At 38.9% G+C, this 17,375-nt stretch overlaps 1 protein-coding gene across 1 annotated transcript in view; it reads right to left on the bottom strand.

Moving 5' to 3' along the window:
* The window catches only part of LOC127567988 (ADP-ribose glycohydrolase MACROD2-like), an 874,651-nt gene that overhangs the window by 260,626 nt on the left and 596,650 nt on the right, over positions 1 to 17,375 (bottom strand). The window contains exon 9 of the mRNA XM_052011231.1: positions 9,053 to 9,083. Coding sequence (XP_051867191.1) covers positions 9,053 to 9,083 — 31 coding nt within the window. The remainder of the gene's footprint in view (positions 1 to 9,052; positions 9,084 to 17,375) is intronic.

Genomic DNA, 17,375 nt, shown 5'->3' with positions numbered 1-17,375 from the left:
TGGAATTAAGGGTGAGGGATTACAAAAACAAAGAGTATAAGTTAAGCCATTTTATTTTCTTTAAAAATACCAGATCGTAATTAAATGTAGAAGGAATGAGACTCCACACACACAAAATAAAATTTTCAGGGCTGGAGAGAATGTTTGACAATAATTATTACTGAACACAATAGTCAAAAATAAACCTCGTCATTAATTGACTAAGTCTAACCTTTTCCATCACCTTTAGGGCAAAACAGTGGACAAGTACCCCAATTCCATCTAAGTACTGACACACTGGTTGAACCTTTACAGCTTATCTTGTCAAGGTATCTCTGTTAGAATAACGTGAATTTCTGGTATATGCAGAATTTGGAGTCAAATTTAATCCATCACAACAGTGAAAAACTGTTACCATTAATGTTAAATCTGGTCCAATATTATTGAAATCCTGTTAAGACAAGTGCCATTTTAGGTGATTTGTTTTTTAGTCAATTGACACAATTGGACCATTGGTCAAGCATATAATCTAACCCTTGTCTGTGCTATAAAGGGTGTTTGCATTTTTTGTCACAGCCCTGTAACCTTCAACAACCATACAAGAATTTGAATTTAATGTATGATTCAAATTTCCATTCTAAGAAAGGCACAGCTGGTTTCCATTCTGTGTGATATGGCAGCAATTTAATCTCTTGTTTCACAGAGCCTTATTATTTCACTCCAGCTGTTTTAAACTTCATCTGAACGCTACCTGCCACAATCTGATAACACACTGGAAGCCAGCTATTATCCTCTGTATAGTACAGTTCCTTTGGCATTCTTGCTTTAAATAAATCCTGGCAAGCAACTTAAAAACATTAACAGCTACCTGGCATAGTGAAAGAGGGACTTTACAACTCAAATGCCATGAAATAAGATCACAAATTAACTTTGAGAGCAACCTATGGATCTCCTCTGCTCAGATTATATTTCACAGTATTCATGGAACTTCCATAGTGCTTACTAACTGTGGGTTACATGGACGAAAAATATCTTTGAAGAATTGCCAAAAAGCACTAACAAAACATCTGTATTCTCTCAAGCAGTGTCATGGATGACTTGCTTCCACTCCAGCTGAGGGGGCTGATCAGACCGACATAAGACCTAACTAGGGCAGGAAGTACTTGATGGGATGGGTAGTTTGGGATTCTTTTGCCATTTATGCTGAGCTTTAGTGTGCTCCTAACGAAGGGACTCAAGGTTCTCAACAACTCCTGAATGCTCCTCTGCCATTTTGTGTGGTCATGGGCCAGGGATTCCCACAACTCAGTGGTGATATTGTATTTTTTCCAAGGTGGATTTGAGAACATACTTGAATAGTTTGCTCTGTCCATCTGGTAACCTCTTGCCTTGACAGAGCTCAGAACAGAGTGTTTACTGAGTCTGCTGTCAGGGATGTGAATGATGTTGCCTGCCCATCAGAGCTCACTGAGTATAACTCAGTTCTCAAGGCCGAGGAAAGGACGCTGACATTGGTTCACCTACCCTGTTAGCATCTGCTTTCGAAGAGAGGTGGATCCCAAGATATGGAAAGTAGTCCATGACTTCCAGTGTTTCGACATGGACTTTTGCAGTTGACATGCATAACAGCAGTAGCAGATTGGTAGAAGACCTGTTATGTTAACCAATCTCCTGTATGGAACCAAATAAATGGCTTTGGGAAATCTAAGTACACAACATCCACTGTTTTCTCTTTATATATTCAACCACACCAAGTCAGTCCTAGTATTTCCTCGTGAAGAAGCTAAGCATTTCTTAACGAATGCTAATAGTGGTGGACTCCAGAGCAGTCCAGTTTCAGTTCCAATTTGGTGGATATCATCAAATTTTCAGTGACGGGTTGCCTGAGCAAAGCTCTCTTTGCATAAAGTATCTTCATTGCTGAAAGTAATAATGGATTGGAAGTAATTTATCTGGAGTCAGGAATATTAAATCAATATAAGCCATGCCATGTAGGATTACAAAATGCACAGGAAAATAAATGGCTCCAAATGAAGCAAACATATCATTGATAAAAGAAACCATTTTTTTCTTAGGTAGGCCCTTGGTGTGCAGGATAATTTGTTTCCACTCCAGCTCTGAGGTGACTGATAAAACTAAAATGGGACTTGTAGATTTTGCTATTGCTGAGACAAGAGTTGTTTGGCAGGATGGGTGGGTGTGTCATTTACAAGGTGGCACAGTCGTGCTGCTGCTCATGCTGGATGTGCTCCTGACGTCTGCTCCTTTTCCACTTTGAGTTATTATGGGCAGGGATCCTCAAGAGTTGCTGAGAATATTGCACTTTCTCAATGAGGTTCTGAGAACCCCTTCCTCTCCCTACCTGGTAAATTGTTTTGATGATAGAACTCAGAAGGAAATGTCTGTTTTGGGGGATCTGGTGTTAGCATGTTAATGACATGGCTTTCCTAATGGAGCTGACTGAATATAATCAGGGCCTTAATGCTGGGGATGATGGCCAGTTCACTTATCCTGCCAATGGGTTAGGAAGATTTGTGGCGGCAGTATGGGTGGTCTATAATTCTCCCCAGATGCATCCTGACAGGAGACCAAGTCTCAGGTGTATACAGGAGCTTTGTGCTGGGTTTGAGGTCTTGATCTTCAAGCAAACTTTTCCTCAGACAGCCAAAGGTTGTGCTGGTGCACTAACGATGATGATAAATTTCACCACTGGCTTCTATCTTTGCTCAGGTGTGGTTATCAAAACAGTCAAAGTGCTGGATCTGAAAGGCCAATTTGGAAATTAGGAACATCAATAAGAATCTGAGTGTTAAAAGATCTCATGGTATGTTCTTTTTAAACTGCCAAGTGGCATTCAGATAAGAGGGAGCAAAGTGATAGTCAATCACCAACAACTGCCCCACAACCCACCTCTGACCACTGTCAACTATCCCCCCCTCCTCCTCACCATGACATCAATTTTAAATTCTGGCTAATTTAATCCCAAGTATCCTAATTTGCCAACCGCTGACCACTTCCAATGGACACGAAAATAACTTGCTGATTGGTAACACACAAATAAGCAGCGGAGAGATTTTGAGCTGGTGGGAAAAGGGAGAAGCTGAGAGTTCCTGATATGCTGACTTTCCTTGCAGTGTTGTCGGAGCACATCTGCTCATCTTGACATGACAAAAGGAAATTTCACATTATTCTTACAGGGCTGCTACTTTCAGCAGGCCAAGGATTCATGAAATGGGTTCACAGGGACTTCCTGATCAATAGTTAAAATGTCATGGGTGAGTCCTCAATTTCAATAAGTTTCTCGCCCAAGTTCAGTCAGCTCTTCCACCACAAAAAGGTGCACAGGTGCCACAACCAGCACAGAAACAGCAGTGGGCCATTCCGCCCCTTGACCCTATTCCACTGCACTTTGCTGATCTGTGATCTAACTCCACCCTCTCTAGTTAATGAAAATCTTTTAAGTTTGGATATAAAGCTAACACCAGAGCTACCACCAATTGCCATTTGCAAAAGAGACTTCAGAAAGGTTTCCTAACCACAGATGAATAAAATCTGATTTTATTTTTTTTGCACTATGACACCTAGTCCTAAACTTAACAACTGACACTCTGTTTCCATTTATGTCTTGAAGTTGCTTCTTATTCTTCAAGATTCCAAGAAAACAATCCAAAGTTTGTGCAATTTCAAATCCATTTGCGAGTCAATGGAGTAGAAACATGGAACACAAGCATTTGGAAATAATTTTATCTGTCCCTGCAATATTCCCGGACAGAAAGGATTATACACACCCCATAAATCCAAGGAGAATAAAATCCCCAAATACCGAAAGTGCTCTAAATAATTCTTACACAGCTAGATTTACTTGAACGCACTCTCCTGAAAGAGTGATGGAAATCAATCCAATTGTAGTTTCAAAAGAGAATAGATAAATACCTGAAAAAGGAACATTTATCATTGCTTTGGAATAAAAAAGAAAGCTGCAAGACAATTTTGTTAGCTCTTTTCAAGAACAGGCACAGGTGTGGTCTCTGAATGGGTTCTCTTTGGCTTCATTGTTCAATGAACAAAAGGAAAAGGAAAAGGAAAAGGAAAAACATGCAGCATGTTGAGCAGAATATGTGGGAGGAGTTAATCAACAGTCCAACACCTGAAAGATGGCATAAGCCACTACTCCCCACGTACATCTGCCTGGTCTTCTGCATGATTCCAGCATCTTCAGGTTTTGTTCCTTGATTCCCAAGTCCTGGCAACATGTACATCCTTTAGACAAACAGAAGAGCTACCCCACATATGCATAATGGCCAAAAAAAAGGTGAGGCATGACAAAATCTTCCTCCAGTAGACACATGGCCAGACTTTGCTTTTTGTTACTTGCTTTATTTTTGTTGACAAAATTAAAATTGGAAAGAACTTAGAATTGCTATTTGTCATCTACATCAATGATTTGGATGAGAATGCACAAGGTACACTGAAATAGGTGGTGTCGTTGACAGTGAAGATGGTTATCAGGATTTACAGAGGGATCTTGATCAGCTGAGCAAGTGGACTGAAGAATGACAAATGGAGCTTAATTCGGATGTGCAATGTGTTGCATTTTTGGAAGGCAAATGAGAGTAGGACTTCCATAGTCAACGGTAGAGCCCAGGGAGTGTTGTAGAACAGAGGGACCGAGAAGTACAAGTACACATTCCCCTGAAAGTGGCGTTGCAGGTAGACAGGCTGGTGAAGAAGGCTTTTGGCATGCTGGCCTTCATCAGTCAGGGAATTGAGTACAGAAGTTGGGATGTTCTGTTGCAGTTGTACAAGATGTTAATGAGGCCACATTTGGAACATTATGTTCAGCTTTGGTCGCCCTGCTACAGGAAAGATGCCATTAAACTGGAGAGAGTTCAAAGGAGATTTACGAGGATGTTGCTGGGACTTGAGGAACTGAGTTATGGAGAGAGGATAAGCAGGTTGGGACTTTTTCATTGGAATGTAGGAGAATGAGGGGTGATATTCTAAAGGTGTATAAAATCATGAGGGGCCAATGCACACAGTCCTTTTCCCAGGGTTGTGAGTCAAGAACTAGAGAGCATAGGCTTAAGGTGAGAGGGGACAGATTTAATAGGAACCTGAGGGGCAACTTTTTCACCCAGAGAGTGGTCAGTATATGGAATGAGCTGCCAGAGGAAGTGGTTGAGGCAGGTATATTAACAACACTTAAAAGGTACTTGGACAGGTACAGGTATAGGAAAGGTTTACAGGGATAGAATAGGTTTACAGGGATAGAAAAGGTTTACAGGGATATGGGCCAAATATGGGCAAATGGGAATCTTGGTTGGCATAGATCAGTTGGGACAAAAGGCCCATTTCTGCACTTTATGACTCTAATTCTAAGCTGTCAGACTAGTGGGTGTCTAACTTTAGGTCCACAATATTGTATAAAAGGTATTTAATGGAAAAAGAAAATTGAGAGTTTTGTTTTTAAATAGTAGCCTGAGAATCCTTAACTTCTTAGAAGGTTCCCTTTTTACTTTAACAGTAATGAGTTCACAAACATCTACTACAGTTTCCGACCAGGCATTAGGCACTTTGGACCAATATTGTGAGCCAAGATTGTTTCTCTCAGATCTGGAAGTAAGATCTTTGTTTGGCAGAACACACATGAGTATTCACAGACTTCTAAATTGTGCCAAGTTCTCATGGTCTATTAATCATCAGCACTTCTAAAAGGGACCCCACAGCTAATGATGCCTCTGGCACACTAAGTTCTCTTCATATTTTCTACATTAACACTTTTGCATGGTCACAGGTGAGAACAACAATTAAACAGATCTTAAAATTTATAGCAATTAGAGCTTGGAAGGGCAAGTCAGATTCTGGTTTTGCCTAATTAAACAGTGCTTGGGAGAGCACTATTGTGAATAACTCCCATTTTCCAGCATAACAGTGATTTTGAAGCAGGTGGAATAATTCAAAGACTTCACAAAATATGCTTTTTGAATTTAAAGTGGTTGTATCAAAGCATCAAATTTACACACATATCACTGTGTAAAGGCAATTTGTGATATTTCAAGTATGAAGTGTAACAAAACACCAGTTAACAAATAAAGCTTTTTGAAGCTCTTATCAAATATCCCTTATTTTATTCATGAACATTTTCAATTCTGTTTGCAGCCACAACAGCTTGCACTTCTACGAGAGAAAAACAATCCAAGGCACTTCAGGCACCTGCACACTAATGATGGTTCCTGAACCAGGAACAAATAAAGGGGAGAGAAATTTGATTTTGATCGCAGGCATTAAACGTGATCCAGGAACTGCTCACTGTACTATACTCTACTTCCAATATTTGGTTCCATTTGTGATACTGCAGCATTCATAGCAAAAGTCAAATTGCCATTGCCGTGAAAGCTAAGTGGAAGATACAGGTTTTAAGGAAGTTAATGAGCGACAGAATTTATCAACTATTGATCTAAAATCCAAGATCTCAGTTGTTCCAAACAGCAAACTCTTGGGTGTTTTGAAAATATAATTAAACTATAAGATATGTAAACAATAGACCTGGATCTTATTTCAGAAAATTGGCTGAAAAGACTGATTAAGAACACAATCTAGAACAAAAATAAAATGCTGCAGTTGCTGAAAATCTGAATTAAAAACAGGACTGAAAAGTCAACAATCTGAAGCATAAATTCCATTTCTCTCTCTCAAATGCCACCTGTCCTGCTGCGTATTTTTAGCACAATCCAATTCGATTTGAAGCTGATCCAGCATCTTAAACATCTAATCTCTCTACCAGTAGTGCACTCCAGGTGCAGAGCGTGTTATATGCAGGATGCAAGACTACCTCCCAAACATGTAGCCTGCACATCTGGAAAGACAAAGGCAGAAGGTTTATAGGACATCATTCAAGCTCCATTCCAAGTTAAACACCATCCTGATCCCATTGTCAGAAGATCAAAATTCTGGATCTCCTTATGTGGGAGTACCTTAATACATGGACAACAGGTGACCCACCTACAATTTCCCAGAGAATGGATAAAACTGCTTTGCTAGTGACATCTACATAACAAAAAATAATATTTAACCATTTATAACAGAAAAAACACCACTGGTCCAGCTCTTTAAAGTAGGCCAAACACAACTTTCTCAATATTGCCCTGCTCGCTCCAGGAACTTCATCTAATTGCTTCTTCAACCCACATACACACTTTCCAAGTAATTTATTTGGTATATCTTAGTACCCTTAGGGTGAAACATTCTGCTTGACTTCATTTCTTATTCTGAAAACTTTAACATTCTGTTTGTGCATCCTGCAAGGTAAAGAAACCCTTCCCTTTTTATCATCGGGTATTTGGTTTGTTGGAGTGTCAGAAGTAAAAAGTCTAAAATATGAATGTTGCCAGTATAACAGTGGGTCACCTGTACCCTCAATGGTTATTCACAATGTGTTTAAAAAAGTTTTATTTTTACTTAGTATGCAAAGTGAGTTGTTTAGTTGTTATCATGCATTTTAATAATTTTACTGAGCAACACATAAATAATTCAACAAATGGGGTCTCAATAATATCCATGACTGCATTAGAGTAGACTTAAGACTAAAATCAGATTCAAATGTTTGGGCACAGTTTTCAGCATTGATAAGACAAATTAAAAATACAGAAGTGACAGACTGAGATCTTGACTGAAGTAACGGCTAAGTACTAAGTTAACAGCCCAGCTTCTCCTGAGTTCTGCATGAAACCGCCATAATTTTTCAATATAAGTACCAAAAAGATTCAGGGCCCAAGCACAAATATGGACATCCTGTAGTTAACATTCCAAAGACGTACAGGTAGGTTAATTTGGGTTTAAAATGGGCGGCGCGGACTCGTTGGGCCGGAAGGACCTGTTACCACGCTGTAAATAAAATTTAAAATTTAAAAAAATAGCAGAGCTCCACCAGTAATATCCTGGATTGTATTCTGCTGCCATACTCTGCATGAGTCCAATAACAGAGGAAAAGATTGCCGAGATTCCTCAACACTTATACTAAGAAATCTATTCTGGGATCTGTATACTTCAGACTTGCAAAAGGTTTGAACAGAGAATGTAAGGCTGCAGAAAACAATGTGAAGAATAGTAAAGTACTTTTATTTGTAGTTGGTTTTAATGTTTTCAATTATTTAACAGCTTTGAAGTTTCTTTAGTTGATACTTGATTCTTTTTGCTATTCTTTTAAATTAATAGTCAATGAATGCTCTCGATTATCAAAAGCTTCCAGTTTCATGGCTAGGGTTATGTTGGCCACTCACATAATTCTGTTATATTGCTCAAGATCCTGCTACCTCTCAGGGTCTTGATGTTTGGCTCCAGGGCCAGTGAGATCCACATTTTGTTTCTCACTCCATAGGTACTTCTTGATCTACTCAGCTTCATGATTCTCTTATTTTGGACATGCAGCATTCACAATATTTTGCATTTGTCCTGCTATCTCTTTATTTGGTTCATTGTCAAATTTTATTTGATGCTGCTCCTGTGAGGTACCTTGGGATATCTGACAATGTTCAAGGCTCTACCTGCATAAACACAAGCTGTTGTTGTTCATGATTGAGGTCTGGATCTTCATCTGGCTTCCCATTACAAAAGCTTGGTCTAATTCTGACTTTTTCCATTCTATGTTACTATTCAATCATAAAGCTGGGTACAGGCATTATTAACGTCAGTCCCTGGAGAACCAAATAAGAGATAGGCCGAGTGATATAGAAAGTATCACCTCACTGTAATCACAAGGTCGCTTCTCAATTTTCTTGCAATATTTACAGTGGAGTAGGCATAAATTTGTCATGGAAACTGCAGAATTACAATTAAAGCAAGGATGCAGAGTCCTTGAAATGGGTAACCAAGTAAAATAAAATGGACTTAATTCCAATTTAGTTCAGAGGTTTAATAAGTGCAACAAAATTATGCTGTAGTACTTAATTTACAAGTGATGAGAACTAGTTCAGAAAAAATAGTTGCAAGCTGGTTTGCCATAATGCTTCCACCGAAATTAAGGCGGCTGGCAATGTCACCTCATAAGACAAATATCTAAAAAAGGTGTACTCACCATAGATACCAGTGGATATACAGGGAAATGCCTGTAATTAAAGAAAAATAAATGAAAAATTAGAGAAAGAAAAAAATCAGAAGCTGCTGCAGATCTGAAGAAGCAATTACTCAGCACTCAGTAAAACACAGCTGAGCCTGGATTGTCTGTCACTCAGAAATAAACTACATATTTGATTAATCAGGATTGGTGGATAATGAAGGTGTATACCTTTATTTCTAGGGTTGCACACACTGAATATAGAATTGCTTTTAGGTTTATTTATAAAAATGTGAGGCAAAACTAAATAACTGAACTTATGGTTCACTTAAATTGTTAAGATAAAAACTGAAAGATTCAGATGAGTCACTCTGTGTGGTAAAAAAAAACAAACCAAATGCTGCACTACTATGTCAGTCAGTGAGTTGGATGTGAAGTGGGACACATGGGACTGATAAGAAAAGCAAAAACATGACTTTTAGAATCTCTAACATGGAGTAACTTCTGCAGGACTGAAACCCTACCCTTGCAATCTTAAACTTCTATTGCCAGCAGCTGTTTGGCAGTGATTGTTAATTATCATGTCATTATTAAGTCCTAAGTGCACCAGCACTAATTTTTCCTGTCAATTTTCGTGGGATGCAAGAGGTAAAGTACCCCAAGTTCTTTATGTTGCATTGATCTCAGTACTGAATCTATAACTATACCTGTACACCTTTCACACTCAGCAGCTTTCAATATGGCACCATCTGAATTCTTGTCACAACAGGTTTTGGAAATTCTGCATGTCTGAGAAATATTATCATGAATCACAGTAGGCAACAATTGTTCTCGTATCAAACCACGTCTATATCCTTCTCTAGTTACAAAGGAAAGGGAAGTTTGAATGACAGATTTCTTTACAGGTAATCTACTTGAATGGCAGAACAGTCAAAGGGAGCAGAATGGCTTCTGCTCCTGAGTGTTATAATGCCACAACAGGTACCAGATGAGAAACTAGATGAGTTAAACATTAAAAAGTATACACCCAGCAATCAAAGTGGAGGAGACACTCCTTCTTACAGTTCAGTTGAGAATCACCTAAGTCAACCCAATCATGATACGCAGATTGATAATGATGACAAATAATGATGAGTCAGAGTACAGGAAGGAGGTAGAGAGCCTAGTAACATGGTGCCATGACACACTTTCCCTCAATGTCAGCAAAACAAAAGAGCTGGTCATTGACTACAGGAATGGTGGTGGTGCACACACACCTGTTTACATCAACGGTGCTGAGGTCGAGAGAGTTGAGAGCTTCAAGTTCCCAGTAGTGAACATCACCAAAAGCCTGTCCAGGTCCAACCACATAGACACCTTGGCCAAGAAAATGCACCAGCACTTCTACTTCCTCAGGAGGCTAAAGGAATTTGGCATGTCCCCTTTGACAGTCACCAGTTTTTGTAGATGCACTATAGAAAGCATCCTATCCGGATGCATCATGGCTTGGTCTGGCAACTGCTCTGCCTGAGATCACAAAAAACTGCAGAGTTGTGGACACAGCTCAGCACATCATGGAAACAAGCCTCCCCTCCATAGACTCTGTCTACACTTCTTGCTGCCTCAGTAAAGCAGCCAGCATAATCAAAGACTCTACCCACCTATGACATCCTCTCTTCTCCCCCCTCCCATCGAGCAGAAGATTCAAAAGCATGAAAGCACATACTACCAGGCTCAAGGACAGTTTCTAATCCACTGTTATAAGACTATTGAATGGTCCCCTAATATGATAAGATGGACTCTTGACCTCACAGTCTATCGCATTATGGCCTTGCACCTTATTGTCTGCCTACACTACACTTTCTCTGTAACTGTAACAATTTATTCTGCATTCTGCTCTTGTACTACCTCAATTTACCGATATGATGAAATGATCTGTATTGGATGGCATGCAAAAAAGTTTTTCACGTTGGTTTATTATTATCATGTGACGATAATAAACCAATTTATCAAACTTACCAAGCTGAAATTATTTAGGATAGCTATCCATCTTGTAGTTCAATATGGTGCAGAGTTTCAACTGAATGATCTTGGATACAAAGTACAACAGATTTGTTTCAACAAGTCCCTTCTCCGAAGAATACATACGATCTTCCAAGTAGTCACATAGAACTATTTCAACCAAAGGGTTTTTGGGAAAAAGATTGCATCTTTGGCCACTGGCATTTTATGAGTGCGAGGACTGGCTTCCTGTCGCATTCATTGACAGACATTGCATTTCACTGAAGTCAATGAAATTGAACATGGGGACGTGAATACAAGTGGTGCCTCAGTATCCTCACATACATTCAGTTGAATCAATCCTTCTTATTCTCAATGATGTTAAGCTCAAGATGCTTCTTCAAGTTACTGCCCACTTCCCCATTACTGTCCACTCATATTTTATATTTAAGCAACTAACAGTTCACTGCAAGCCTAAACATTCTCTTTGTGTAACATATCTGGACTCTGGGATACTGTACAATTGCTTTGTCCTTTGTAATATTCAGATGCTTTGTCAAGGGACTGTTTGTTTTCTTCCAAGGAATTTAATCACATTGTAATTACACTAAAATCAGTTGCTGTTGCACAGATACAGTATTTAACTTTTGACTGAAAGCCGTCATCTTGACAGGGATATATACATTATTTGCCCTTCAAGTGGGCATCTGCAACCAGTTCTAAGTAGGAACTGGGAGCAAACATATCTGAAATGCATCCTGATGAGAAATATTTGGCAACTTTGATAGAGGTCACGAGCTGAATATGTTTTAATACCAGGAAACTACAGACCCTATGGTTTGAAGTTCTTCTGGTCTATTAGACTCTCAAACAGATTATATGCATCCCTCCAAGACCTGCAAGAGAATTATTGATCTGTGTTTGAAGTCACTCCGTTAAAAAGTTTATACCATATTGAACTCCATAGATGCTGCCTGATCTGCTGAGTATGTCTAACATTTTCTTTTCATTTCAGATTTCCAGCACTGACTGTACTTTACCTTTATTTTCAATGAATATGCACTTTCAAGGAAAACAAAAGAAAATCTATCCAAGATTGAACTCCACTGCCCAATGCTATAATAGTAGGATGCTCTGATAAGTCACAAATAATCAGTTCCTCTCCAACATAATCGCATCCAATTTATAGTAGGGAAAATAAATAAAAAGGCGCAGGATAAGAATTCCTAAGGAAAATCTGTTACTTCTCAATGTCTTTATGCAAAGCCAAGCAACGGAAAAGGAGGACTGAAGAAAAAACTTATTTTTGCATTTAGACTCAATTGCTTAGAAACTGGAGCCTGTTATTCCTTTCTTTCCATATAAATAAGGCACAAAAAGCAATTTGTGCCTTTTTATAGTGTTTGTGCCCAATTCATGTTGAACCCACATCCATTGGATACTTGGACCATTGACTTTCCACCAAGTGGCTTTCATTTGCCTGCTGTATTTCTTGCATACGATGACATCAATGCACATGGTTCCTTTTTATTACTTAAAGATAGAAATTGGATCAAAACATCACAACCCACAACAACACCCCATGTTGAATGCAGTGAATGGTGTGGAAGCATCATACCTCAGGATATTGTTTATACATGTTGGAAGTCATATCCCATAATTTTTGTTAAAAGCTGGTGTGGCAGCCCTCCATAAAGATAGTTGCAATAGATAAACCCTTCAATGCAAGAACCAGATGACTGCCAAGAATCACGGGGCTTTGCTCTTCCTAGCCTCAAAGAGATTTTTCCTTTAAATTTTCTGGGTTTGCAGTGGTTTTCAATGTTTGGACACACTGACAGGAATCGTTTTGGACAGAACATTAAAATTGCACTGGGGCTCCATTATATATCTCTTTTCATTTATAGGATGTGGACATTGCTGGTGATGCCAGGATTTATTGCCTAACTGAGGGATAGGATGCTTGATTGATGAGACACTCCAGAATGAGAAAATGAGCCATTCAATTTTAACTCCTTTTTAGAACATAGAACAGTACAGGACAGGAACAGGCCTTTCAGCTCACGATGTCTGTACTGAACGTGATGCCAACTTAAACTAATCCCATCCACCTGCACGTGGTCTATATTCCTCCATTCACTGCATATTCATGTGTCTGTCTAAATGCCTCTTAAATGTTGCTGTCATATCTGCTTTCATTACTTCCCCTGGTAGCACGTTCCAGGTACCTACCACTTCCTGTGTAAAAAAACTTGCCTTGTAACCCTCCTTTAAACTTTTGCCCTGTCACCTTAAAGTTATGCCTTCTGGTATTTGACATTCCACCCTGGGAAACAGACTCTGACTATCTACCCTATCAATACCTCTGATAATCTTATATACTCCAATCAAGTCGCCCTTAGTCTCCAACACTCCAGAGAAAAGAATCCAAGTTTGTCCAGCACATCCTGGTGAACCTCTTCTGCACTCTCTCCAAAGCCTCCACATCCTTCCTGTTATTCGGTGACCAGAACTGCACACAATACTCCAAATATGACCTAAACAAAGTTTTATACAGCTGCAACATGACCTCCCTACTCCTGTACTCAACACCCCTACTGATGAAGGGAAGTATGCTGTACACCTTCCTTACCACCCTAACTACTTCTGTTGCTGCTTTCAGGGAGCTATGGAATTATACCCCAAGATCCCTCTGTATATCAGTGCTCCTGAGGTTTTGCTATTTACTGTATACTTTCCTCCTACATTTGATCTCCCAATGTTCAACACCTTGCACTTGTCCAGTTTAAACAACATCTGCCATTTTTCTGTCCACATTTCCAACTGGTCTATATCCTTCCACATCCATTGACATTTCTCAATATCCACAACTCTGCCAATTTTGTCATCTGTAAATGTACTAATCATTTGACTACATTTTCATCCAAATAATTTACATACATCACAAACAGAGGTCCTTACACTAATCTTTCCAGAACACCACTGGTCACAGACCTCTAATCAGAATAACACCTCTCCACCTCTATCCTCAGTCTTCTATGGCCAATCCAATCTACCAAGCTTCCATAGATCCATGTGCCTTAATATTCTGGATCAGCCTCCAATAAGGGACCTTTTTCAAAAGCTTTACTAAAGTTTATGCAGACAACATCCACTGCCCTACCTTCATCAATCATCTTTGTCACCTCAAAAAACTCAATCAAGTTTGTAAGATATGACCTTCCCCGCACATGCTGGCTATCCCTAATAAGTCTCTGCTTTTCGAGATGTGAGCAGATCCTATCCTAAGGATCTTCTCCAATAATTTCCCGACCACTGGTGAAAGGCTCACTGGTCTATAACTTCCTGGTTTGTCTCTCTTGCCCATTTTAAACAGAGGAACAACACTGGCTATTCTCCAGTCCTCTGGGACTTCTCACTTTTCCTGTCTTTTTAATGAAGGGAATTAAATTCTTCCCTTGTATGTTAGCACAATCATCTGTTTTTGAATCTTTTCCCCAAGATAACCCTGATTTGATTTAATGTGTAAGCCACAACTACCCACTCCCTCCTCACCTTGTTCATAAATTGAAGGATTTCTAATCTTTGCCTACATTATTTTTTTCAGATTAAACATAAAATCTTATTTGCTAATTAACTTATTCTACTCAAGAATAGGAGTGGTATTGGCACATAAATTCAATATGGGTAAATGCAAGGCAATTCATACTTTGAGGAAAGGCTGAGGAGATCACCTACTCCTGAGAGTTATTTGAGTTATAAGGACAAAGAAACAAAGGAAAGAGAAAAATTAGTAAGCAAAGGTGGACAGGTACTAAAAGAAGCAGATAATTTTGATAAGACCATTAAAAAAGGTGAAGTTCATTTCACAAATGATAGAATTGTATTGCAGTGTGGCAGTAAACTTTTATAGAGCCCTGATTATACCGTTCTTGGGAATACCATGAGTGGTTCTGGTCTCCTCATTATTAAAAATTATATAGAGATACTGGAGAAAGAGCAAGAGGATTTACTAGAAATGAAGTTCTGCTTTGGGATATCTATCAATTGTATTGGCTCAGTTTTTCTTCTCTCCATTAGAAATCTGACCTTCTGGCCATTTCCTATAGCTCTGCATTTCGCAGCTTTTACATTCCTTTATGTTATCGTTCTCCAACTTCCCTCATTAACCTATCAACTGGATGACTTTATCTACATTTTATCACTATGGCAACCCTGGACTCACCCTATCAGAATTTGTCCCATCAACTCCCCACCCCACCCAACCCCCTCAGCAACTTAAAACTAAAATGTTCTCTTTTTCCCAGTTTGGACCAAGGATCTCTTTCCATGGATGCTGCCTTACCTGCTGAGTGTTTGCAGGAATTTTGGTTTTATTTCTGATTTCCAGCCTCTGCAGTTTTGTTTTTAAAATTAATTTGCTGAAATGAAAGCTTTGAAAGCCCATCTTTGCAATGACCAAGAGAGGTACTTCGGACCTCTCCAAGAGAATGACCAAGAGAAGAATTTTGGACTACAAATTTAAGATGGAAATGAGTAAGTCCAAAAGGAAAATAAGGATAAAGGACTCACCCAGTGAATAGTTGCAATGCCTCAATTTTGTTGGCTTCTGCCAATAGCTCTACAAGGAATTTCTGGCACTTCACAGTATTAACTACAGTTAATTTTAGGAGACACATACAAATGTATACTGTAAGTTCCACATTTACTTTTGAGAATTTAGCTCTGCCGGTGATTTCCCAGCACTGTTCTGGCGCTGTTCATTGATGGAAGAGGTGGTGGTTGCTGGAACTTCGCAGCATCTATGCTGGGGCATTTATTCTCTTGCTTTATACCAAGTTAAATCTAGGATAAGATTCATGAACCTATCCATTTGCAGCAAGATTTTACAGATGCTAGGAAGAAAGGTAAGAATAAAATAATTAACTTTACTTCAATTTTTGCAGTAATTTAAAAAAAATTTGAAAGTATTTAAAACCCAATTTTTAATGATTCTTAACACTTTTTAATAACTCTTGCATTTTTTATTAATACATTTCAATGTCAATTCAGATACATTGAAAAGTCTTGACAATGAGAAGAATGGGCCCATATTCTCTACAGTTTTGAAGAATGAACACCGATCTCACTGAACTTGTTAAGTGTGTTTGACTGGGTAGTTACTAATGGGCTATTTTTCCTGGATTTAGTCTGGAACTTGTAGTGTTCGTTTTAGGATAAGGGTTTGGCCACTTAGGTTTGCAAAGATAAGAATTTATTCCAAGGGTTATTATTCTTTGAAATTCTCCCTCTCAGATAACGGTGAATGTTTAGTGTTGAGTTCATTCAGAAAGGCTTAAGGGAGAAACCAGCATACTGAATGATAGAGCAGACTTGAGGGACTGTATGAACTACTCAGACTCCCACTGTTCTTAAAATGCCACCTTGTAAACTGGGTCAACTCAATCTAGTTCACATTCCCAAACACTTGTTCTGTGGATTTAATTGCTTGTGAGCTAAATTTAATTTAATATTACCATTTTAATATAAATTCCAATAAAATCTTCCTTCAGTCAGTTTCTAAATTACATCTCTTGGCCACTGATCTTTATATTGGTTCAATATGATTAAATCAATAAAATAAAAATAAACCAGCTATCAAGTTTAACGGGTTAATTAATAAAGTAGGATTGTGTATGCCTTGACACTTCTTAACCAATAATAGACTCAAGAATGGTGTCAATGATTTCAGCAAGGTTCCACATTTATGTACCAAATTCAATAAAGGTTAATTACTGACAGCTGAATTGATATAGCACCATCAACTTAGTACATTTTCCCAGGGTGCTTCATAGCAGGATTTTATTCAGACAGAGTTAGGGCTTAACGAATGTTTGTGAGAGAGTGAGAGAGATGGGACTGAGGAAGCGAGGGAGAGAGAGGAGAGACGGGACTGAGGAAGCGAGGGAGAGAGAGGAGAGACGAGACTGAGGAAGCGAGGGAGAGAGAGAAGAGATGGGACTGAGGAAGCGAGGGAGAGAGAGGAGAGATGGGACTGAGGAAGAACTGGGCAGTTTAAAAACAAAGATGAGAATTTTAAAAACGAGGCATTACTACATCAGGAACAGAGATAACAAAAAGTAAGGGAAAGAAGAACCATGTTCCGAGGATGGTTGTACAGTTTGGAGGTTTCTGTTGGGGGCCCTACTGTTAGTTTTATGAGCAGAGTTGGCATGTACTATCAACTCTAGGTTCTTTCACTGTCATTTCAGAGTTCAAACTGGGAGTGGGATATCAATGTATGTACAACCTATCTTCTTGCACTCTTACCTTTTCTTAATGTACATTTAATGTACCTAATGTACAACTGTCAATTTTGTAACTT

Source organism: Pristis pectinata, chromosome 3 (assembly GCF_009764475.1).
Source record: "Pristis pectinata isolate sPriPec2 chromosome 3, sPriPec2.1.pri, whole genome shotgun sequence".
Classification (NCBI taxonomy): Eukaryota; Metazoa; Chordata; class Chondrichthyes; order Rhinopristiformes; family Pristidae; genus Pristis; species Pristis pectinata.
The sequence above is the reverse complement of the archived record's forward strand: the minus strand, read 5'-3'. Positions and strand labels throughout refer to the sequence as shown.